This window comes from Staurois parvus, unplaced genomic scaffold (assembly GCF_062004578.1).
Source record: "Staurois parvus isolate SC_StPar_1 unplaced genomic scaffold, SC_StPar_1.0 ptg000282l, whole genome shotgun sequence".
Taxonomy (NCBI): Eukaryota; Metazoa; Chordata; class Amphibia; order Anura; family Ranidae; genus Staurois; species Staurois parvus.
In genome coordinates, this window is record NW_028318078.1 from 5,538,564 (window position 1) to 5,562,788 (window position 24,225).

At 40.9% G+C, this 24,225-nt stretch overlaps 1 protein-coding gene across 11 annotated transcripts in view; it reads right to left on the reverse strand.

Moving 5' to 3' along the window:
- ERC2 (ELKS/RAB6-interacting/CAST family member 2) overlaps positions 1-24,225 on the reverse strand; it is a 1,463,345-nt gene that overhangs the window by 377,127 nt on the left and 1,061,993 nt on the right. For all 11 annotated transcript variants that reach the window (XM_089681887.1, XM_089681886.1, XM_089681885.1 and 8 more), the window contains one exon: positions 4,605-4,736. In XM_089681887.1, the coding sequence (XP_089538013.1) occupies positions 4,605-4,736 (132 nt within the window). The remainder of the gene's footprint in view (positions 1-4,604; positions 4,737-24,225) is intronic.

Consider the following 24,225-nt stretch of genomic DNA (forward strand, 5'->3'; position numbering starts at 1 on the left):
TTCCCGGGACTGGAGTTTTATATTGATAAGCGTTTTCTGTTTTTAAATATTGTAAGTGTATAATACTTTTTAAATAAATTATTTTCATACTTTTTTACGCTATGTGGCTTTTCCAGCTTTCTCTCCATGTTATGGTAGAATATCCTTTGCATACGGATACGGTGTTCAAGAGACCATAAGTGGAGATATGGTGGTAGTTTATATCTTTTCGCACAAGCGCATGTGACTTTTTTTACACTTAAGGTGGTGGTACACTCAAAGGCATTATTGGTGTCTGCAGCACCAATTGATTTAAAAATCAAGACACTTCATGGTTTCACTCATCATTTGGGACTGTGTTCACATATTTGGGACTATCACTTTTATTAGTTTTGTGTTGGCACTAGGATTTGAAATTTTCAATATTATATGCATGTTATATGTGATAAGAGCGGCATTTTTTTACTTACATTTGTTGCATAACTTATCTGATTGTTATGCCAACTGCTATCTGCTATCCTGGGCACAATTTCTTTTTCTTTATTTTAATCCATATAAGGGTACTGATGTCACCAGCATCCCACCCCTATGTTCACATAGTTTGCAAAGTGTTGGATGACCCGGCCCACAGCTGACTGGACTAAAAAAGAGTGTGAAGTGAGTTCAGAGGACACCCAAAGTCATCTCTAGGTATCCAGAGTCTCTTTGCAGAGGAAGCAGATTAAGGACTGTAAACTGTTAGTGTTGTGGCATGGCATATGGTCCATTGGTTGGTATATAATTATCACAAGTTATACCAATAAAGGTATCAAAATGTGTGGAATAGGAAATCATATGGTTTGACAGGAACACGCCTTGCATCTCATCATCAATATATCTCGAGAGAATATCCATGTACATAAAGCCCACTACTGCCCACAACTAAAAAATTATCACTAAATTTTGCAACTAAACTTTTGCCAATTTAGAGAAATCATGTGTGTGAATATAATTTTCAGCTTATTTAAATAAAAAGAAAGAGCATTTTAGGTTCGTAATTTGACAAATAAATGGGCACATCTTTAATACATCTATGTTTTTCTTTCTTAGATCCCCTCCCTGGAGATCTTTTTGAAATACTGCAGAGTTTCAGGCAATGTTTGGACTCAGGGTTGTGGCGTGGTTTGGAAACCCTCTCAAAGCCATTCCGTTTTAAAGAAGGAATCAGGACTCCATTTACAGTAAATTATTAAATTGTTTAAATGTCATATTTTCTCTGCCAAAATAACTTTCATTTTAATAAAACATGCTTTTGGCAAAAAGCCACCTCTAATCCGTTTGACACGAACCGGGTCTGTTGCTTTTAAAAAGCCAAACGTCTTGGGCTTAATGAGGACCTAAAGGCAACAAAAGTGGAATACTTCATTAATAGCAACCATGGGCGAATCACAAGTTTTCAATTTGAAAAACTGGAATGTTTTGACGATGTATTCACATTGCTAATGTCTATTTTGTGGCCTTGAAGGCAAAACAATGAGGCCAATTAAACCCATAAAGTATTCTTTTTTATCAAACACAATTACATTAATTTAGTAAGTCACAGTGGAATGTGCAATAACCCAAGAATGTTTTGTATTGTTCAGGCTACTCTAAACCAACAAATTCTATAAGTTATTGGTCTTTCTATGAACTCAATGAGACAGTATGGGTAATTGTTGGAGGTATAAAACAGTTACTGTATTTCAGGAAAGAACTAAGAATGTGAGGGTGATCACAAACTGTTTACTTATAACCAGTAGACCATTTTGGGCCAGTTATCCAATAACCATACTGTATATGTCAGGAAAATGACTCTTGATGCCAACCAATAAATAGTCTGCAATAATAAGACAATGAATGGTCAAGACTAGAGATGAGCGAATCGAACATGACGAAGTGGAATTCGTTCCGAAGATTTGGAAAAATTCTATTCGCAACGAATCCGAAGATTAGCAAACTTCGGATGCACGAATCGAATTTTCCCAAAAATGGCGGCGACATGTGTGGCCACGGAGAAAATGGACAGAGAAGATGGGGCGGGGAATTCTGGGAAGGCGCGCAGACAAGGCGCGCTGACCCATAATGCGTTCATGACATGTGATCGCATTAGCCAATCAGCAGCCAGCCAGCACTGTGTAATGGTGGAGCTATAAATCGCGGCCATCTTAGAATTCTCCATTAGCCTCCGAGACAGACCTGTGTGTATTAAGGGACAGAGTTAGGGCCACAGAGACTTTAGGGCCACAGAATCGTTACTCAGGGACACAGAATCGTTACTCAGGGACACAGAATCGTTACTCAGGGACACAGAATCGTTACTTAGGGCCACAGCTATCAAAGAATCGAAAATTTAAAGTGACATACACCCTTTTATTTTTTGGTGGCTGTCGTGCACAGTTGGTGCTGCAGTTTGCCGATTGTGCAAAATAAACTGACTTTCTGCTTCACAACCACTATTGTACGTTCAAAGAGTTAAATCCATTTACACGCCGGCTGGCGGTAATATTTTTTGGGTGATTAGTGCATTCCAGTGACACAAACGTACAGTTTCCAGCCAACGGCAAGCTGCAATTGACCGATTGTGTACAATAAACTGACTTTCTGCTTCACAACCACTATTGTACGTTCAAAGAGTTAGATCCATTTACACGCCGGGTGGCGGTAATATTTTTTGGGTGATTAGTGCATTCCAGTGACAGAAACGTACAGTTTCCAGCCAACGGCAAGCTGCAATTGACCGATTGTGCTAAATAAACTGACTTCACAACCACTATTGTACGTTCAAATTTTGTCATAGGGTGCTGTATGGCCTCCCATTGCTGCTGCCTCCACCGCCACACTGTGGCTCCACACTCTGGTTTTGGCCCCGTGACTGCCCAAATGAGTGAAGTGTGCGGTGATTCTAAGATCGACGGCACTCATCTGCATGTCATACTGACTGACATTATTATTTCTCTTCCCCAGCAGACTCCAAGGGCATTTAAATTAAAGGTACAGTGTTCTGCACAAATATAAAGGCTCTCTGAAGCCTAGAAACACCCTTTTTATAAGTTAAATTCGCAGCGAATATATTCGGCTCGAAGCGAATTTATTCGGCGAATTCGGCGAATCAGCCGAACCGAATTTTTGAATAATTCGCTCATCTCTAGTCAAGACAGTTGATGTGAGCACATCATTGATATCAACATTGATATTTGTTTTCATTTCCTAACGCCTGTAGTGTCCAAAATAAGCAAATGTGAGAATATATGGTTGTCTGTTGGTAATTGTTTGTACTCCAAAATGTTGAAATCATTGACAGCTAGGAAGATCTGCTGTCAGGATATGCAAGAAAAACACTAGGGCAACTACTGCTTCCATGCTTACTGGAATTTCTGAAGGAAGACGATGTAGAAATTTAGAATTTCACTACAAAGTACCCACTCTTGTTAATAGCAGCTGATATGCCTATTCATAATTGCGAATGGGGCCATTTGCAATCAGATGTGGGATGTGTGTGGGAGGAAGCCTCATTGAAAACAATGGGAGGCTGATAGCTTCCACACATATTCGCAGCTGCTCACATGTAATTGCTCATGGAGCGATTACCTGCAAATGACTGGCCCTGGATGCATTCTGCGTCTTCCCAAATCACATTTAGTCCTCAGAGATCTGGGGATATCTACAGGGAAGTCATTGAGAAGACTTCAGCACAAACAAAAAGCACAGGAAAAATTAACAGGTATTGTTTTTCACTTGCCAAACATACAACAAAATGTTTTAATTGGTATATTTAACAGACTAAATAAGTTCAATATAAGGGTTTATATACCCTTTAACCTCTTTTCATAGTCTATAGATGGCGGATGGGAAGCTTTGCCTATGCCGGCTAATGAACCTGTACGTCAGCCCACATTGACGGCTCCTGTGTGGCTCACAGAGCTTACCCCCCCCCATAGACTGTCAATCAATATATCTAACAAAACTAAGCAAAAACATTTTTTTTTTCCAAAATGTTCTCCCTTTTTTCATTTATATATCAAAAAATTAAAAACCCAGTGGTGATCAAATACCACCAAGAGAAAGCTCTATCTGTTTTAAAAAAAATGATGAAAAATTCATATGGGAACAGCATAGTTAGTGTCACTCAAAGTGTGATGTGCTGAAAGCAGAAAATTGGCCTGTGCTGGAAGAAGGTGAAAGTGTCCAGAAGTGGTTAAATAACTTCCTCAATGGAAACAGCATATAAATGAATTTGTGCCCAAGATACTTTTGCAAAACTAGATTTAATTTAATAAAACTAGCAGTGACACCATCACTGTGTGTATGTAGTCTGTGCAGAGAGCCAATCTGGGGGTATGATCAAACTAATCTACCTTGCACAGGCTGCCTACAGAAAACTATGGGGTGGAGGAGACAAGACCAGTCACCCTGCAGGAAGCTCCTACAAAGATTCAAGTTTCCGGAGTTTTTCATACTGGATTACTGTAGAGATCAGGAAGAAACAGACCAAGGTTGCCTAGTCCCAAATAATAATTCAAATTTCTCTTATAATTTTTGCCTGGATTTCAAAATGTAAACAATCTTACCACCTTTTCCATAATGCATAACAATGTGAGAATTCTAACCTGATCTGGAGAGGGTCTATGGCTAGAAAGCATTCTCCCAGGAGAACGATGATGGTGGTGGTGGTGGTGATGGTGATGATGGTGGTGGTCATCTTCATAGTTGTCTGCTATAAGTTTCATCCGGTTCTGTGTCTAGAATGAAAATAAAATTTAAAAAATCATCATCAACACTTTGTTCAAAGCCCATTTTCTCTAAGTATCTTTGCTGTTCCCATGTAAACCATCATTTAAAGAACAAATTCCTGCTAGTGCCTTATCACACCACTATTAGAAAAAAAAACATCGCTATTAGTATTTTACATGATTACTAGGAACCCTTCACAGCCTATTATACACTATACCGTTTTTTTGCATGACACATAAATCAGTTGCGTGCTATATAATAGGAGTCTCTTTAAATATTAAACTAAAAAAGCCAGATAATATAATTAGATGAGCAGTGATCATTCTGAAATTTTAAATGTTATGGTACAGGGGTCCAGAAATGAAATAAAATGCAACTTGGCCATTCTTCAAACATTAGACTGTTTGGTCAGCACTTCCAAAGCCCCTTTTGCCAACAACTGGTACAATGTCTAGATACCAAAGTTAGAAGCCAGTCAGCATTCATGAAATTGCTTGTTTTTACTCTCCTTGTTTGAGCAGATTTAACCAAATATAATCATATTTGGCTAGTTAGCTCTGCAAAATAGGCAGTTCTAGATACTATTCTGTCGAAAATAAGGGGCTGTTACACTAAACCGTAAAATACCTATAAACATGAGATTTAATATTATAATGCCACTTTTCTCCCTGGAAAGTGAATGCGCTTAGGAGGTGAGGCAAGCATCTTGGGTGCACTCCACTGAGCCAACTTACCTTTGGAGTGTGGGAAGAAAGCACAGGGAGAGCAATCAAACCCCATGCAGGTAGAGTCCTGGTTGGGATTTGTATCAAGAACCCTAGTGCTGCAAGGCTGAAGCGCTAAGCACTAACCCAACACAACAGCTAATCATCTTTTCTGTTTTTCTTCATTAAATTGCTAGAAATGTCTAGAGTGTGTCCTCTACACAGCCTCCCATCCACAGCCATAAACATGAACTCTTGTGGAACCAAAGCAGTACTTTTTACGGTTAACAGTTTGGCTGAAATACACTGTGATGCATGTGATAGTTGCATTATACAGAATTGTCCACTGTTGACTGGATATCACATGCTTATGTATGTAGGCATTGTACAACAGTATATGATCATATACAATGAATCCAAAGCTGTTAGAGACCTATCTGGGCCCCAAATAAAGACTACCAATCTGTTTGTCAGGGATCTCCTCGATCCCCACCGCGATGGTCCTGGCGCAGGCGCAGTGCACCGCCCTGTGCAGGGACACGGGCACTAGGTCCGGGCCGGCCGCGGCGTTCGAGTTCACGCATGCGCAGTAGAAGCCGCGGCCGCCCGCTGGGCACCAATGGCAGCGCAGGGCGGGATATTTAAATGGCCCTGAGCTGTCATTCAGTGCCTTCTGGTCTTTCCTGCATCCTGTGATTCTGCGAACCTGTACCCTGTAAGTTATTGACCTGGATTGTACCTGACCTTGCTGTTTTCTCCTATTCTGACCCTTGCTTTGCCTGACCTCTCTCCTGGATGCCCCCTATTAGATTTGACCTGCTGTTGCTGACCTGGCGTGTGACCCGACCATTCTCTGCCCGCTGCCTTGTACCTTACCGTCCTCTCTGTTACCGACCCGGCCCGTCTGACCTTGCTCATCCAACCATCCGCCCATCCCTCGCAGTGGGGTCTTCTGACCTCCTCACATCAGACTCTTTCCCGTGGGAGCCCTTGGCGCATACCACTACCACTGACGGACACACCCAGTAGTCACGACCTGGTCTCGGGGGGCTCCAAGTCCATCCCCACCATCAGGGGCCCTGGTGAACAAGCACCCTGGGACTTAGACTCCGTGCGCTGGGGACGCCTATTCAGTGGAGTGCTAGTGGTACCGTTGGGCGGTCCCTTACACTGTTAGTGCATAATCACCCCTTTCTCATGTCTTCACACGTGTTCAAAGAAAGCTAAAAGACTGGTAATTCAACATAAAAGTAAAGACAAGTCTCACAGTAGTGGCGGGGATAGAACACCTTGCTCAGGTTTCAGCTACCTTGTATAACTCAACACATCCCTTACCCAGTCCCCCTACAATGAAATAATTAGTTGTAGGTGAATTTGGCCTTGCAAATTAGCCATCCTCACATATATTTATATGAACAAAGATCAAACAATCTCAAATCTCCACAACCAAGCCAGGACATTTTAACCAGCCAATCTGATTTTTCACCTAACAATTTTTTGAGCAGACTTTAGCTCTCAGGCAAGCATTATCCTTGTTTTACTTGCTGAATAGTAAAGTATTCAAGTGATGTCATTACACACAACTTAGAATTTTTTGAAATACCAGAATGTTTCAACAATGTACTGTACAGGGGACCAGGGATGGGTCTTGGATGGGAAATATGTATCACCTTGTTTTTGTTGTGGTCCCTTTAAGGGGGACAACAAAAGAAACACTTTGGAGTATTTAAGGATTCTCACCCATGCAAAGTGAAGGGTTCTGGGGTGATCTGTTGAAAAATGAAAACTGACTTGCAGTTTTCCCAAGATTATTAACTCCTCCTATTGGTCGTGGAATTCAGAGACTCAGAGAGATTGTAGGTGGAAACGAGCCTCCAATCCTGACTACAAGTACTTTGGACCTGAAAAAGGTTAACCCATCTGCGAGAGAGGGCTGAAAGGGGTAGGAAGCAACCAACACAATGAGGTGTTGTATGAACACAGTTGTGAGAGGGATGTGGGTTGCTTATCTGATGAGATGCTACTGGGCTTTGTCACCTATTTCTGGACCCCTGAAACAGGCGAGAACTTTAAACCCTGTGGTGGGACAGGTTTATACTGGCAGTGAGCCAAACCTTTGCTTTTTTGTACCAGATGTTCATGATCTGTTTTGTTTGATTTATGCTGAAAAAAGCTACATTGTTTGACTATTTTTAAAGAAATAAAAACTATTTATTTTACAAAGATGACTGGCTAGTGATCCAGACCCCAAAAATATTAAAGTGTATTTATCAAAATGTACAGTTTATTTTAAAACCGTTGAAATAGATCTATTTGAAGAAAGCCAGTAATATTTATTTCCTGTAATGATACCTTATTTTAGAATGGACTTCTGTAGTATTTAGAGTGTAAGGTGAAAACAGGTGGATGGGGAGCCTGAATCAGTTTCCAGATGTGAGAGGTCTAAATCTTCCAGAGATAACAGCTGCCTCATTGGACCTGTTATGTGTGTGTGATGGAATGAATGTAACATTTTTTCTCTTTCACTCTTTTAAGATATAAGAAATGCCTTTTTTTTAAAAAAGAAAGCTGGAACAAATCCCAAATTTTTCACGCAGACATTTATTTTATGAATGACTTTGCCAACTGACCTAAACGCTGAACAACATCATAGTTTGAAGTTAGTATATCCAGGGCGAGGAAATCTTATACTTAAATTCAATTTTGCTCTAAATGAACAATGTAAAATACCAAGATATCAGTAGATTCACACATCCTTCTGCTTAGCATTTAGAAACCTAAATGTGTTTACAGCTTCAGCTGAACCCCACCACTTACAGTTATTCACATAGGTCAACATGCCAGTGCTAATAACTGTTATTTTCCCACAGTCAACATAAATATTAAACATTCAAAACCATAAGATTCCTAATGTGTCTTTTTTAGTGAAGATCTTGGTTAAATAAGAAAAAAGCAGTTTGTTGTATCGGCACCTTGACGCACGATGTCCAAGGCAGACATGATGTATTTATTCAAGAATCTAGACAGTGTGCTCCACTTATGGGAAGTGCACTTTGATTGCTCAACCTACTGTAAATCCAGAAAACAACATTCAGAAACTCGCTGCATTGGATAATCATTACAAGGCACTAGTAGGAAAAAAAAACAACAGAAATGAGAAAGTAAGTAGTTGGCATTTTGCAAAGATGTGTAGGGACTCGCCAGAGAGGGATCATAATGATGCTGGTATCTGGCTTGAATGTGTATTTCAATATACTTGAAAACCAAGCACCCCTGTTTTTATGCAAAAGTTTGCTAGAAGTATGTAACAGTGTATAGAACTGAGCAGTGGTTTCACTAAGAATCTTTTGTGTTAACACATGGTCAGACCCCTCTGAGATCTTATATATTTTAGATATGTATAAAGAAAGAACTTAAGCACAGACAGTGTTTCAATTCTATTGCATCAAACAAATCAGTGACCCGTCCTGGTTATGCAGCCCTCTTCCAGTTGTGCTGGTTTAACCCATACTGGCACTATATGTCTAATGAGCTATGTTACAAGCAAATACGTTTTTGGCATTTTGCAAGGATGTCACTTTGAGCAGTTGGCCAAAATGGTTTCAAAATGTATTTCATTATATGGGAACCAAGAATTCCTGTTTTCTGTGCATAGTCATACACCCCTAGAAGTATGTAGGGGTGTAAAAATCATTAGTAGAAATAGGACCCGTCTGTCACAGCTTAAGATAGTGGATTTAATGGTGCTGGAACACTAGGTGAATGTTACTTGGTACTTGCAATTGGCATTATCAAAAAATGTACTAATACTATCCCGATGGGGCACCTGGATGATGCGTGGGCTGCTTATGTACACCAAGAAACTCCTCCAGAAAACATCAGGATATAAATGTAATGATTGAATCAAAAGATTGAAGTGCCACACTAAAATGTTGAAATCCAAAAAGCAGGTTTTATTCCAAACATGTAGTAAACTTAAAAGCTAATGCGTTTTAGGGGAATAACTTGGTCCCCTTTTGTCAGGGCTTAAGGGGTCTCTAAAGTACTTTGGATATTAAGTTTAAGTAAACCTCCTTTTTGGATTTCATCTTTTCGGTGTGGCGCTCCAAACTTTTAGTCAGTCCATCCAATCACTGCTTTTTTGGAGAAGAACAGGTACTCCTAAGCCTTGCCTAATGTAGAATGCAATAGGCTGCATATAAAGTCCAGCAAGGAAAACAATATCAATGCTTAAAACTCAAACCCTCGTAGACCACAAACAAAGCCAACATAACAAATTAAACAGATATAATACTACAGCCATGTTATTGTATATAAATGTCAAAATAATACTCACTGAACAAAGTAATTCCTGCCTCAAAAGCAATGAAAAACAATTGCCATTAAAACAAAGGTACATAAAGCAATAGAACAGAAGAAAAGAAATATAATATGTTAGATGAATAATCCATCTATTTTTTAAACCAGTGGTGGTAAATATACTAATTTAACTTTGGTTCAGCCACATATGGAGTATGCCATCGAGTTCTGATCATCATTGCAAGGGAGGAGATGTAATCCTTTATTGCTGGAGCTTCAAAGGGAAGAAGCAAATAAATTAACAGTGGGCATATTCTATAGGCCCCCCCTAACCTGAAGGATGAGGTGGAATCTAATCTCCTGTCACAGTTGAGAATGGCGGCCAGACAGGGCAATGTTATTATAATGGGGGACTTTAATTATCCAGCTATCGGCTGGGCAGATGGAACTGCTCACTCATTTAAGGCTCATCATTTCTTAAATGTCTTACAGGACAACTTAATTTACCAATTAAAGGATGCCCCACCTAGAAATAATAGATATACTATTTTACAAATAACACAGGTCTGATTGCAGATGTGGAAATACAGGACAACTTTGGAAAAAGATCACAGGGTAATTACATTCAACATAAATCATAATAAAAGGAGGCACAAGGATAATGCAAGAACACTATGTTTCAAAAGATCCAACTTTTGTAAAGTAAGCTCAATACTACAAGATATTAAATGGGGTTACATTCTAGAAACAATGAACAGGAAAAATGGGCGTGCTTTAAAAGCATATTAAATAAAGGTATTAGCCAGTGTATTCCAATGGGCAACAAATATAAAAAAGCTAAGGTTAAACCTGGGTGGCTAATTTTTATGTAGAAAGGCAAATTAAAAAATGGCCTTTAAAAAATATAAGGTCAATGGGTCATTTACCGCATTCCAACACAACAAAGAATGCAATAAGAAATGTAAGAGCACAATCAGGCCAGCTAATTAAGGTGTCCGTTTGTGAACCAGCGGTAATAGATCGCTGCTCAGTTCTCCGGCATTCTCGGAGAACACAGTTCTCCTGTGAATGCAGTTTATGAAGCAGTTCTCCGAACGAAGGGAGAACGGTCTCCAAACGCTGGAGAACGGTCTACAAACTCTGAAAAACGGCTCATTTTACTATAATCTCTCGAGATTACAGTAAAATATCAGTTTACTAAGCAGAGGTAAACTATCTCTGCTTAGTTTTCGGTCCCTCTGATTCTCCAGCTCTGGGCTGGAGAATCTGGAGGGAGAACACAGATCTCCAGAGAAGGGCTGACATGATCTCCTGAGTGTCATAAACTGTGAATGACCAGAGAATAGCTGAGATCTGTTGAATCACAGCTATTCTCTGTGTCATAAATGGACACCATAGACCATGAAAGACACAGAGAAGAGGAAAATAAAAAAAAGATTCCAAAAAATGTTTTAAATTTATTAATAGTAAGAAAGTGAGGTCAGAGCTTATTGGTCTCATAAAGGATGATCAGGGGAAGTTGGTTACACATGACAAGGAGAAGGCAACTGTACTAAATGCATTTTTCAGCTCAGTTTTTACAAAGGAAATGAAGGGGTATAGTAATCAATACAGTATCATTACTAACAAAACACAGACTGTCCTGTTGTGGCTAACAAGCCAGTGTCACAAAAGACTTGAAAAACCTAATGCAACTAAATCACCAGGACCAGATGACCTACACCCAAGAGTCCTCAAAGCCAGGTTATAGCCAGACCTTTATTCCTAATTTTTCTGGACAGCTTAGTGACTGGAATGGTACCAGCCGATTGGTGAAAATCAAACATAATACCCATATTTAGAAAAAGGGCCAAGATATATACTGGGAAACTACAGACTAGTCAGCCCAACATCACCAGTATGTTAAATATTGGAGGATGATAAGGGACTATATCCAAAAATGTGCTTTTGACATCAGTATCATTAGTAGTAATCAGCATGGATTCATAAAAGATTGTTCTTACCAGACCAATCTGTCAACATTCTATAAGAAAGTGAGCTGTCATCTAGATAAAGGAAGACCTGTGGATATGGTTTATGTGGATTTTGCTAAAGCATTCGATACAGTTATCATACACGTTTAATTTACAAATTGAAAAATCTGTTGGCATGCATGATAGTATATGGACCTGGATAGACATCACCAAAGAGCTACAATTAATATTCAGTAATGCTACAAAAAATGATGGGAGACTGTAGAGATTGTAGATGACATGGTCAGAGATTACGGATCATGCTGCTACAGGAATACAAATCGCTGCATGCAAGAATTAGTGACTTGAGACAAGCTGCATGGGATTGCTAGAGATCACCTTTTTTAGTGACAGCTGTCTAAGGAGACATTACCTCTCCTTTCCTGAATTTGGCTTTAGATATACTTTAAGGGGGTTAAGACTGGAGAGTGCACAATCTTGTGCAATTCTGGATAGAATCTAAACAGCTTCCAGGTTTTATGGCCAAAGCTTAATTGAACAAGCTGAAGTTAGAAACTGATTGGCTACCATGCACAGCTGTACCAGATTTTGAGTGCACCAGTTTTAGTAAATTTCCCCCTAAGTGTCAATAACTACTGTCAAAAAGTCAGTTATCCAGTTTGGTCAATATAAATGCTACTTTATGTTACACACTATGTAGGCACAGTTTAAAAACCTGCCACATGAATCATGCTAGAGTATAGGATGATTCCATTAAATTTGCCAATACGGCATATATCAGGGTATGGAATCTATTACTTGACAAAGAATGTAGATGGGGTCAAAGTGAATCAATTACTTATGAAACACATTAATGGAAATTAACACAACACGGAACTAAATCGCTGGTAGCAGATCAATACCATAATACCGCCCCTCCAGGCAACGCAGAGTTCAGGACTGTTTGAAAGACAGCAGTGGAACATAAACTAGGACAGCTTCAAAGTGTTACAAGCTGAATATTTTTCTAATCCAAAGATTTCAGCTCCTGAACCCTTCAGACACAGTCCATCTGGAAATCTTTCATATGGATATTAAACATCTTTAGATTGTTTTTTTTTATTAGTGAATTGGAATTAAAATTCCAAAGAAATCACGGATGCAAAACAAAATGTGGGTTATCCATATAAGCTTTCTCATTATAAGGGTCTGATTTTTGCTTGCTTCATAGGGAAGAGTACTGAACCCTGGGGTATGCTGCTACAGTGTGTGTGACCAATGCATAGAGGTGACAGATCCAGTATTTCTATGAGTTACAGATCTGCAGACAGCCATAGGGGTAAATTAAATCACCCTCTCTTCATACACAACAGGGGAGTATTTGCTTTAATGTAGCCACTTGTTTGTAGAGGTTTAACTGATAGCACTTGGGTGTTACTTGATACTGTGTTTTATATTGGTGCATAATCTGTTCCTTCTTGCTTGAAGGGACCCAGGTTGTTACTATTTGAGGGCAAACACATACGCTACTGTAAATTATTAGTAAGTACTAAATGTCTACATCATACATGATGTAAAGCACATTGTCACTGGACAAGTAATACTAGCAACATGAGCACCCAGGTCCAAGAAACCCGTGGGTCTTCTCAAGTTCTGGAAAACCAACCACTGTCCAGTAGAATATACATATGAGTTCTGTGCCATCAACTACAACCTTTTATCCAGACTGAATGTTGCCCTGAACTGCTGTTTCAGGCCTGAAAATGGTGGTACCTTTGTTTCCCTTGTTTGGCACCATAAGTGCAGGATCTTTAGCAACAAAAACAAGTTAAAAATTAAAGGGTGTGGAACAATATCCTTACCTCTCTGCCTATTACTAACCATTATTCTAACACTTAAAGTCTCACATTTTCAATCTCTTTATAGTTCTCTAACCTCACATGTAACAGTTGTGACGGATTTATGTTTAAAAATGCCTCGAAATGCCATTTTCTCTCAATGAAAATGTTGGTTTCCTTACTCTAACTCCAGTGCTCTATGCAAGAACACCCGAGTTTTAGCCAAGTGTCCACAAATAGATCTATACCGCAGAGGAAGAGAAAGAGCATGTCTAGCCCAGTATGTTATTCTTTGCTTACAAATGAGTATTGTAGGTCTAACTGTGGTGCCAACTGGACATACAAAGAAAAAACTGGTCACCTACCCAGGTCTATAACTGGCTTTTTAAACAGTGAACATGGAAGGCGTCACAGAGTAAAAAAAAAAAAAAATAGAACTATCCAGCTCAACTTGCCAGCCTACCCCAGTCTAATAATGGCTATTGTCGGCAAGGAACATGGATAAGTATAACTTATCAAAGGAGGGGGATAAGAAAGCCAGTTCAAACTGCCAGCCAGTTAGCCAACTATCAAAAACCAAATTAACCTGTCTAAGAACATGCGTTTAAAAACAGGGGTTTAGTTAGCACACATTTGCAAATACATACGTAAGCCACAGAGCCACATCACGGCACCTTGAGTATCTGTGCTCCTAACTCTATAAATCTTGAGAGTCCTCACAATGGAGGCACATGCATTTAAATGGATAGAAACAAGGGCAGGTGAACCTGAAGGAGCCCACCCCTCATTAAGGTTATGGGAGCGCACCTGACACCCAGCATGTAGATGTGATGACTTGAGCAGGGGAACCTTCCGTGCAATGCATGATTTGAAACCATGACGGCGTAGTGTTCTTCCGACAATGACCTTTGAAACTGTGGTCCCAGTTCTCTTCATGTCATTGACCAGCTCCCCCCTTGTAGTTCTGGGATGATTCCTCACCTTTCTTATCATTAGTGATACCCCACTAGGTGAGATCTTGCATGGAGCCCCAGTCCTAGGGAGAGTGACAGTCATCTTTAGCCTGTTCCATTTTCTAACAATTGCTCCAACAGTTGATCTATTTTCACCAAGCTGCTTGGCAATTGCCCCGTAGCCCTTTCCAGCCTTGTGGAGGTCCACAATTTTGTCTCTGGTGTCTTTTGACAGCTCATTGGTCTTGCCCATGGTAGTAGTTGGCGTCTGACTGACTGTGGGGCGGACAGGTGTCTTTAAAGAGCTCAGACGGGTGCTACTAAGTTAGATTAATGAGTGGAGTAGAGGTGGACTTTTTTAAGGCACAGTAACAGGTCTTTGAAAGTCAGAATTCTTGCGGTTTCTTAGGTGTTCAAATACTTATGTTCAGCAGTGCAAGACAAATAAATTCTTTAAAAATCAGACAATGTGATTTCCTGAATTTTTTATTTTTAATTCTGCCTCTCAGAGTGGGAATGCACCTACAATGTGAATTTCAGACCCCTCCATGATATCTAAGTGGGAGAACTTGCAAAATCGCAGGGTGTTCAAATACTTCTGTTCCTCACTGTACATACAGCAAGACCATGAAGAATGAACGTTACCACCCTCTAACAGGCAGTCAGATCACAGCAGCAACAAAAATAAGAATATGGAGATTTGGAGGTGGCTGAGAGCAATAAAAAGTACTGTTCTGAGTTATTATTATTATACAGGATTTATATAGAGCCAACAGTTTGCTTAGCACTTTACAATAGAATGGGAGACAATACAGCAACAATACAGTTCAATACAAGAGGGAAAGGAGGGCCCTGCTCCTTGGAGCTTACAATCTAGGAGGGAGGGGCTAGTGGTACAAAAGGTAGTAACTGTGGGGGATGGACTGGTAGGAAGAGTAGATGATTCCATTATTAGCAGAGGGCGGGATAGGCTTCCCTGAAGAGATAGGTTTTCAGAGATCGCCTAAAAGTGAGCAGAGTAGGCGATAGTCTGATAAATTGGGTTAGAGAGTTCCAGAGGATGGGGGAAGCTCTGGAAACATCCTGGAGACAAGCATGGGAGGAGGAGACAAGGGAGCTAGAGAGCAGGAAGTCTTGCAAGGGGCAGAGAATACAGTTTGGGTGATATTTGGAGAGAAGATTGGTGATGTAATTTGGGGCAGAGTTATAAATGGCTTTATACGTTAATGTTAATGTTTCCGTTGGGCCATGGGAAGCCAGTGGAGGGATTGGCAGAGAGGGGTGGCAGACACAGAACGGTTAGTAAGGTGGATAAGTCTGGCAGCAGCATTCATGATAGACTAAAGAGGGAATAGCCTGTGATTCAGTAGACCAATGAGGAGGGAGTTGCAATAGTCAAGGCGAGATATAACCAGGGAGTGAATAAATTGCTTAGTGGTTTCCATGGTTAGGAACGGGCATATCTTGGAGATGTTGCGGAGGTGAAGTCTACAAGATTTGGACAGTGATTGGATTTGGGGGTGAAAGGACAGATGGGAGTCTAGGATTACACCTAGTACCCTGGCATGAGGGGAGGGACTGATGATTGTGGTATTGATCTTGATCGAGAAGTCAGGGGAGGGGGCACGGGCTGGGGGTAATACTGAGAGCTCAGTTTTGGAAAGATTGAGTTTGAGGAAGCAGAGTGACATCCATGCCGATATGAATACATACTTGAATAGATTTTTTTGAAGACCAGATTTAGTGTCACTTTAAAGGAAGACGGTTAGTGAATATTGTATTTTGACTACACAAGAATAAAACTTAAAATGATAGTCTATTATTTACTTTTTAACCACTTGCCTACCAGGCACTTATACCCCCTTCCTTACCAGGCCAATTTTCAGCTTTCAGCACTGCCGCACTTTGATTGACAATTGCGCGGTCATGCAACATTGTACCCATATGAAATTTTGATCATTTTTTTCTCACAAATAGAGCTTTCTTTTGGTGGTATTTAATTGCCACTGGGCGCTTTACTTTTTGCGCTATAAATACAAAAAGTGCAAAAAATTTGAAAAAAAAAAGTTTCTTTGTTTCTATTATAAAATTTTTCAAACAGGTAATTTTTCTCCTTCACTGATGTGCGTTGATGAGGCAGCACTGATGGGCACTGATAGGCGGCACTGATGAGCACTGATAGGCAGCACTAAAGGGCACTGAGAGGCAGTACTAATGAGGTGGCACGGATAGGCGGCACTGATAGACAGCACTAATGAGGTGTCACGGATAGGCGGCACTAATATGCAGCACTGATAGGCGGCACTGATAGGTGACACTGATGATGGGTACTGATAGACGGCACTGACTGACATCACTGCTGGGCACTGACTGGCACAACCCCTGGACACTGACTGGTGGCACTGACTGGCAGCACTGGTGGGTGGCACTGGTGGGTGGGCACAGGTGGGTGGGCACAGGTGGGCACAGGTGGGTGGGCACAGGTGGGTGGCACTGCTGGGCACAGGTGGGTGGCACTGCAGAGTGGCACAGGTGGGTGCACTGCTGGGCACAGGTGGGTGATCAGCTGGGCACAGGTGGGCGGAGCTAGTGGGCGCACTGCTGGGCACAGGTGGGCGGAGCTTGCGGGTGGCACTGCTGGGCACCGATCATCAGGGCACTGATCATCAGTGCCCTGATGATCGGTGCCGATCCCCGCTCTGACAACTGCCGGTTCTCGGCAGTACTTTCCTCACGATCTGACAGCGTGAGGAAAGTGCAGCCGAGAACCGGCACTTGCATTTCCCTCTGATCAGCGTGTCATTGGACACCGCTGATCACGTGGTAAAAGGCCGCTGTGATTGGCCTTTTACCACATCACGTGATCAGCTGTGTCCGTAGGACACAGCGATCGCGGAGATCGCCGGGTGCGCACCCCCTTGGGCGCGCAGGAGAGCGCGTTCTGGGAGGACGTCATATGACGTCCACCCAGAACTGGCCGGCCGCAGTGCAGCCGTCATTCGGCTATCTGCGGTCGGCAGGTAGTTAATTTACATGTTTCCACATCAACAGCAGACCAACTTGTCCAGTAAAGGAACGAAGCTTTTAATTTTTCATCTAAAGAAATAGACTAATGTTTTTCACCCAGTCAGATGATGACTGTGATGATTCAGAATAACAGTCTTCTTTCCATACATAGTCAATATATCCTATGAGTACTAAAAAATTGACAACCTTCTTAAAAATGAATTAGCAACATTCTATTGCCATGTCCTACCTATGCAGAGTTCACTGCACCAATTATAGATTTGCATTTTTTTAAGCCTACTGACCCTTAGAACTGTATTAGAACCTGGTTCCCAGTTATAGAAAATAGCTATTGGAAGTCTACATCATTTGAAATGTTCTACATGCAGAAAAATAAAAACAGACAAATCTTTTATTAATTTCAATAATAAAACATTTAAACTCCACCTTTTCCATCTTGCATCTGCAAAGCTTTGAAATATATTAAACTTCAAATGTTCACAAACCATTTTCGAACATACCTATTTGGTTTTGAAAATGGCTGTAGATACAGTCACATTTTTACTTTACTTGAAATATAAGTCTCTACAGTATGAGCTCTAAACATACATTTCAGAGGTCTAAATCGAAAAATACTATAATAATTTTATCTTCCTGTTTTGTACTTGCTGATTTGTTGGTAAGCTCCTTCTGCTTGCTGAGATATATGAAGGTTTCTTGCTGTTTGTTATCAAGTACGTAACATGTTCCTTTCAGTAGTACAAAGTAGGCTCCTGCTTTATACAGGTACTTCTTTTTCTTTTTTAGCTTCTCCACATATACATTTCTTTTTTTAATACTTTTTTAGGCAACTCTTTACTTTCTTTCCAAGACATGCATATTTTATACAACTTTGTTCAGCTGGCACTAAAACCCCTTAATGCAAGTAATACAGTTTACATCTGATTAAACTCTGTTTCTCCCAAGAAATATCTGAAAGGATTTATACGCAAAAGATTCTGGGGTGGAAAGCACGCCACCGGTGCTGGCAGAGACGGTCAGGTATTAATATAACCCTAATATTCAAGAGGTTTAGCATGGATCAGCTAAAGTGAAATAAAAACCCTTGATTGACTGGTAATAGAGCAAGCAGCTTAGCAGCAATCTGTAGCTGTAAAATTCCAATATTTAAACTGTCTTTTTAAAAATATTTTAGTAACGTGGAATTAAGGATTTGCGCTTTGATCAGTCATCTGGATGATGTAAAGACTAAAGCATTCGTGAACGCCGTTTAAATAAGCAAAAACAATAGGCTGACTTGCCAAGAGATAGAGACAAAATAAGCCCTTTCTTGTCCCTCTCCTTTATGACCTCCAAAGGCTTTCTGGGGGTTCCTTTCTGTGCAAGGAGACAAAAAAATTAATCAGAACCCAAACCAGCAATAATCCTCTGTTCTCACTAACAAATAAAGATGAAATATGGACACTCAGTAAAAGCCATAACATTTTTGTATTGTAGCACTTCCCCTGCAGGATCCGCCTGGTAAATTGGGTTCTCTCTTTTGCCTCGACTCTGTTAACAACCTCCGCCCATTTGACACACTAGGTTAAACTAGTGGTGCGATGCTGTTGACAGCAAAAATATAGATATCCTGCACACAACTACTGTTCAGTGTCAGAAAGCAAACACCAAACTGGTTAGCGATAAAGGGACCCAATCTATTGTCATGGGCTGAGGTAAATGGCAGTATGTAGATAAATAAGTAAGTAAAGTATTAGGTCAATCGCAGTTCACAAGGCAATATGATCACTAAGTTACAGCAGCTTGGAATACAATTTTAAGTGGCTAGATTAAAGGAAACCTGGTGATCCACAAGATCAGCAAAGAACAATGGCAATGGGATTAGAAAACAGCAACAGCAATGGTGATACTGCAATAGGCTATAAAACAATTTAGGACTACCTACAGAGGTACTTATTATTATGGACAACAGGCAAAGTTCTTGTGAAGCAGCTGTGAGAAGTCCTTACAGCAGTTCATCAGCCGACTAGTGTTGGGGCCCAGTTTTTATGGTGATGCAAATACAGTCGTAGTAAAGTCTGCATGCAAAAGGTTAATGGAAGCAGTGCCCTCTCACCAGTCCCAGCGATACAGCAACAGTAGTCCCACTGTTCAGACATCCACTCACTTCTGGATTAACCTGGAGTGACTTCAGTCCTCAGCACACTGGGTAACATACTGCAATTCCTGGCTCAGGCTGCAGGCTTGTAACAGGTTGGCATGCAATCACGAGTGTTAATGTGCATACTTTGGTCATCCTCGCAGCAAGAGGAAGTTACCCGGGAAATTTTGCAGCCCAGGAAAATACAGATCTTTCTGCATAGAACAGATCACATCTGTTTCTAGGTTGCGAGTAATATTTATTCATGCTTTAAAAAGCAAGAATTAACTTGATGTAAATAAAATCCACACGCTTTTAAATGCACATGAAAGATGTCAGTTAAGTCACAACAATGTCCACATGCCAAAAGTCTAAATAAAGGCATCTTCAGGACGTGCAAGCAAGTTTCCAACAAAATACATTGAAGCTGACCACAGTAATACAGCATGTTCTGTATTATCTGCATTTGTGTTTAATATTATATGATGATTCTCCTTTTGATTTCCATGGGGAATAGCCATCACAATGGAAACACAAGGACATCAGTCCCAAAGGGACAAGGGCCTCAGTCCAAAGCAGCAGTACTATTTTGGTCTCATACGGAAAAACCAAAACTGGAAGGCTAAGAGCTGCATTGGTTCCATAAAACAGAAGGTATTCATGTATTACCATTTCCTAACAAATTAAAAAGAACTGGGGTTTATTTCTTGTTTAGTTACATGTGGTGAAGACATTCAGATGTTCCTTAGTCCAACTATACATCCAGAATCACTGATTTATAGTAGAGATATACCCAAAAATAAATAGCTTTCTATAAATCTTTGTCTTGGTCCACCTCAAGCAGAAAAGTCTGTAATGTCCTAAACAAAGACCATTTATCAACCAAATAGGTCCAAAGCTAGACACATGCATTGAAATCTGATTGTACAATAGTACAAGGGTCTGCCTGATTGGATAGAAATTGATTGAATAGTTCATGTAGGTCCTCACAATACATAGTTTTTTTAGATCTAAAACTGTACAGATCAGATTGTACCATGTATGGTGAGCCTAAAGCATATTATTCATAACAACAATCTAGGAGTAGACAATGAAGTGCCTCTTTGGTGTGTCCCTGTTAGGGAAATTTCTTTCCACTTCTTAACCTATTGAGACTTATCAGCATGATAGAAAGGAAGGGCAAATCTAAAAGTTGTTTTGGTGACCATTGTCACTGGTCAGATTTGTCTTCCTGTCAAGTCTCCAAGAAAAGAAGAAAGAGAAAATCTCCCTACAGGGATGAAAACAATACAGATCTAATGGAATGGCTAACATCCTTCATTCATTGCTATATGCCATATCTTTCGCTCCATAAAACGCACTCCCCCCCCCCCCCAAAAATGGGAGGAAATGTCTGTGCGTCTTATGGAGAGAATACATGCGTACATGCGCTGCACTTTGTGAATGGCCCCATAGTCTTCTGGGACCGGTCACATGTCCCAGAAGATTACGGGGAGGGAGGGGGGAGGACCCTAGGCAATCGCAGTGTAAGTGGGAAAGTGGGAGAGGCCCCCCCCACTCCACAAAGGTCTGCAGTCTCTGGTCATCTCCTGTACTATGTCTGCATTCTGGTCATCTCCTGTAGTATGTCTGCAGTCTGGTCATCTCCTGTACTATGTCCGCAGTCTCTGATCATCTCCTGTAGGACATCCGCAGTCTCTGGTCATTTACTGTACTATGTCTGCAGTCTCTGGTCATCTCCTGTACTATGTCTGCAGTCTTTGGTCATCTCCTGTACTATGTGTTCAGTCTCTGGTCATCTCCTATACTATGTCTGTAGTCTCTGGTTATCTCCTATTCTATGTCCGCAGTCTCTGGTCATCTCCTATTCTATGTCTGCAGTCTCTGGTCATCTCCTGTAGTATGTCTGTAGTCTCTGGTCATCTCCTGTACTACGTCTGTAGTCTCTGGTCATCTCCTGTACTATGTCTGTAGTCTGGTCATCTCCTGTACTATGTCTGCAGTCTCTGGTCATCTCCTGTACTATGTCTGTAGTCTGGTCATCTCCTGTACTATTTGTTCAGTCTCTGGTCATCTCCTATACTATGTCTGTAGTCTCTGTTCATCTCCTGTAGTATGTCTGTAGTCTCTGGTCATCTCCTTTACTATGTCTGTAGTCTCTGGTCATCGCCTGTGCTGTGTCCGTAGTCTCTGGTCATCTCCTGTACTATGTCTGTAGCCTCTGGTCATCTCCTGTAGCATGTCTGTAGTCTCTGGTCATCTCCTGTAGCATGTCTGCAGTCTCTGGTCATCTACTATACTATGTCTGCAGTCTCTGGTCATCTCCTGTACTATGTCTGTAGTCTCTGGTCATCTCCTGTACTATGTATGTAGTCTCTGGTCATCTCCTGTACTATGTCCGCAGTCTCTGGTCATCTCCTGTAGTATGTCTGCAGTCTCTGGTCATCTTCTGTACTATGTCTGTAGTCTCTGGTCATCTTCTGTACTATGTCTGTAGTCTCTGGTCATCTCCTGTACTATGTCTGTAGTCTCTGGTCATCTCCTGTACTATGTCCACAGTCTCTGGTCATCTCCTGTACTAAGTCTGTAGTCTTTGGTCATCTCCTGTAGCATGTCTGCAGTCTCTGGTCATTTCCTGTACTATGTCTGCAGTCCATTGGTTCAGAATTTTTTTTTGCTTGTTTTCTTCCTCTCAAACCTAATTATGTTGTTTGTTGGTGTTTTCACTAAATACTTTTTTGTTCTGTAAAATGGTTGATTTGTATGTGGATGTGGTTGCTGTATCCATCTTTCCTCTCTTCTTTCCTCCTGGTTCTCCTTCCTCTTTTTTCTCTTTTCTTTTTTTCTGATACCTTCTATATTTTCTCTTTATTTTCAAATTTTTTGTTCTGTGTCCTTGTCTTTTCTCGCAGCTGTTGCATCTCCCCGGCGCATGGGGGCCACGATTCCCGTTTACCTGGGTTTGGTGGCCTCTATGATCCGGAGGTTGGGGTGGTGTGTCCTGTCCACCAGGGAGAGGCATGGTTTGCACTCTCCCCGGCCGCTCCCCTTCCTGGTTCTATTTCCCATGCGGTGGCGGTGTGAAGTCATCACCTCAAACGTTGGTGCCGCGCCTCGTGGCCAGCGAGTGGCTGCTGTGGCCAGCCTGTGTGGCTATAGGCCTGTCCTTCACCATTTCAACCATCATAGAAGCCAATTGGAGTATTTTCAAGCTTATGTGGGGGTATAAAGACACCAGCTTGGGAATCTTTGTGCCGCTTGTGCAGCCATGGTGACACACTATTTCTTCAGACTTGGTAGGTCATACACACTTTTTGGATAAATCTTGGAACTTTTTTCCATATTAGTAGATTTATATGCTTTCTCTTGGACATTACTACTTTTTGCTATAGGCTTATGATATCAGAAAGGTATCTTTCTCTATGAGATTTGGATGCCAAGTTATTACCTCTTATCATTGAGCTTGACTTGCCACCTGTGCATCCCCAGTAAGTGCCTCCTCCTCCAATCCTCCCTGCCCTTATTGCTTTTTTGAGATATATGTAGCATCACAATTCATATATCTTTTTATTGTTTATTTACACAGCATCATCCATATTAATATTGTGAATTCGGCATCTGTTCTGGTCGCCCCCTGGTAGCTGTGGAGGGGTCCGTCAAGGTGATGAAATTGAGTGGCAGCTGTCTTTCTCTGTTCCCTCTCCCCTTTTTACTTTTGCTAAGACAGAATTATGGAACCACTGGCTACACTCACTTGATTATGATTTTAACCAACTGGCGGTTTTCTCATGTTCTCTGACCCTGAGTGGGGCTATGTAAATGAAAAATTATGTTCCTTTAGAGTGTAGTTATTTCTTTGATGGATGCATGTAAGATGCAATACATAATGATATGTTTACTATAGGTGTCATGTTTTTCAAGCACTTCTGAAGAAGAGACTACTATCAGGTATCGAAACGCGTCAAGTGCAAACATATGCATGACTCATCTATCTTCATCTATTGTATAACTACATTTGATTACACCACCATATTTTGTAATCACGTCTTTTTTAATATTGTAGAAATAAAACATGGTTTTACTCTTTAGAATATTTTATTGGTTTGATCAGTGCCTATAAAAATCCCACTACAAAGAGGGTTCTTCATTGTATTTTCATAGGGATGATGGCACTTCTTGTATCACACCCACTCTATATCCGGTAAATTATAAAAGATGATGTTACCCCCAGCAAATAGATGCCTAACACAGGTCACACATTGCATATTCCTGTGGAATGATGACAAACTATGGTACTTAAAAGTCTCCATAGGCGACACTTCAAAACCCTCTACAGGTTACCAGTTTAGTTACACAGGAGATCTGGTGCTAGAATTATTGCCATCAGTATAAGATTTGTGGTGATACCTCACATGTGTGGTGCGAACACTGTTTACATATGTGTGCGCTATTTATGTATGAGCTCTCCTTTGCCCTCGAGCCCAGTTGGATTCTATTATTTCTTTAGATTTTTTTGCACTGTCTCTTTAAGCCCTGGTTCACACCAGGGCTTTGTCATGCAATTTTACAGTTCTAAATCGCATGTAAGGCTGCACCCCATTCCCG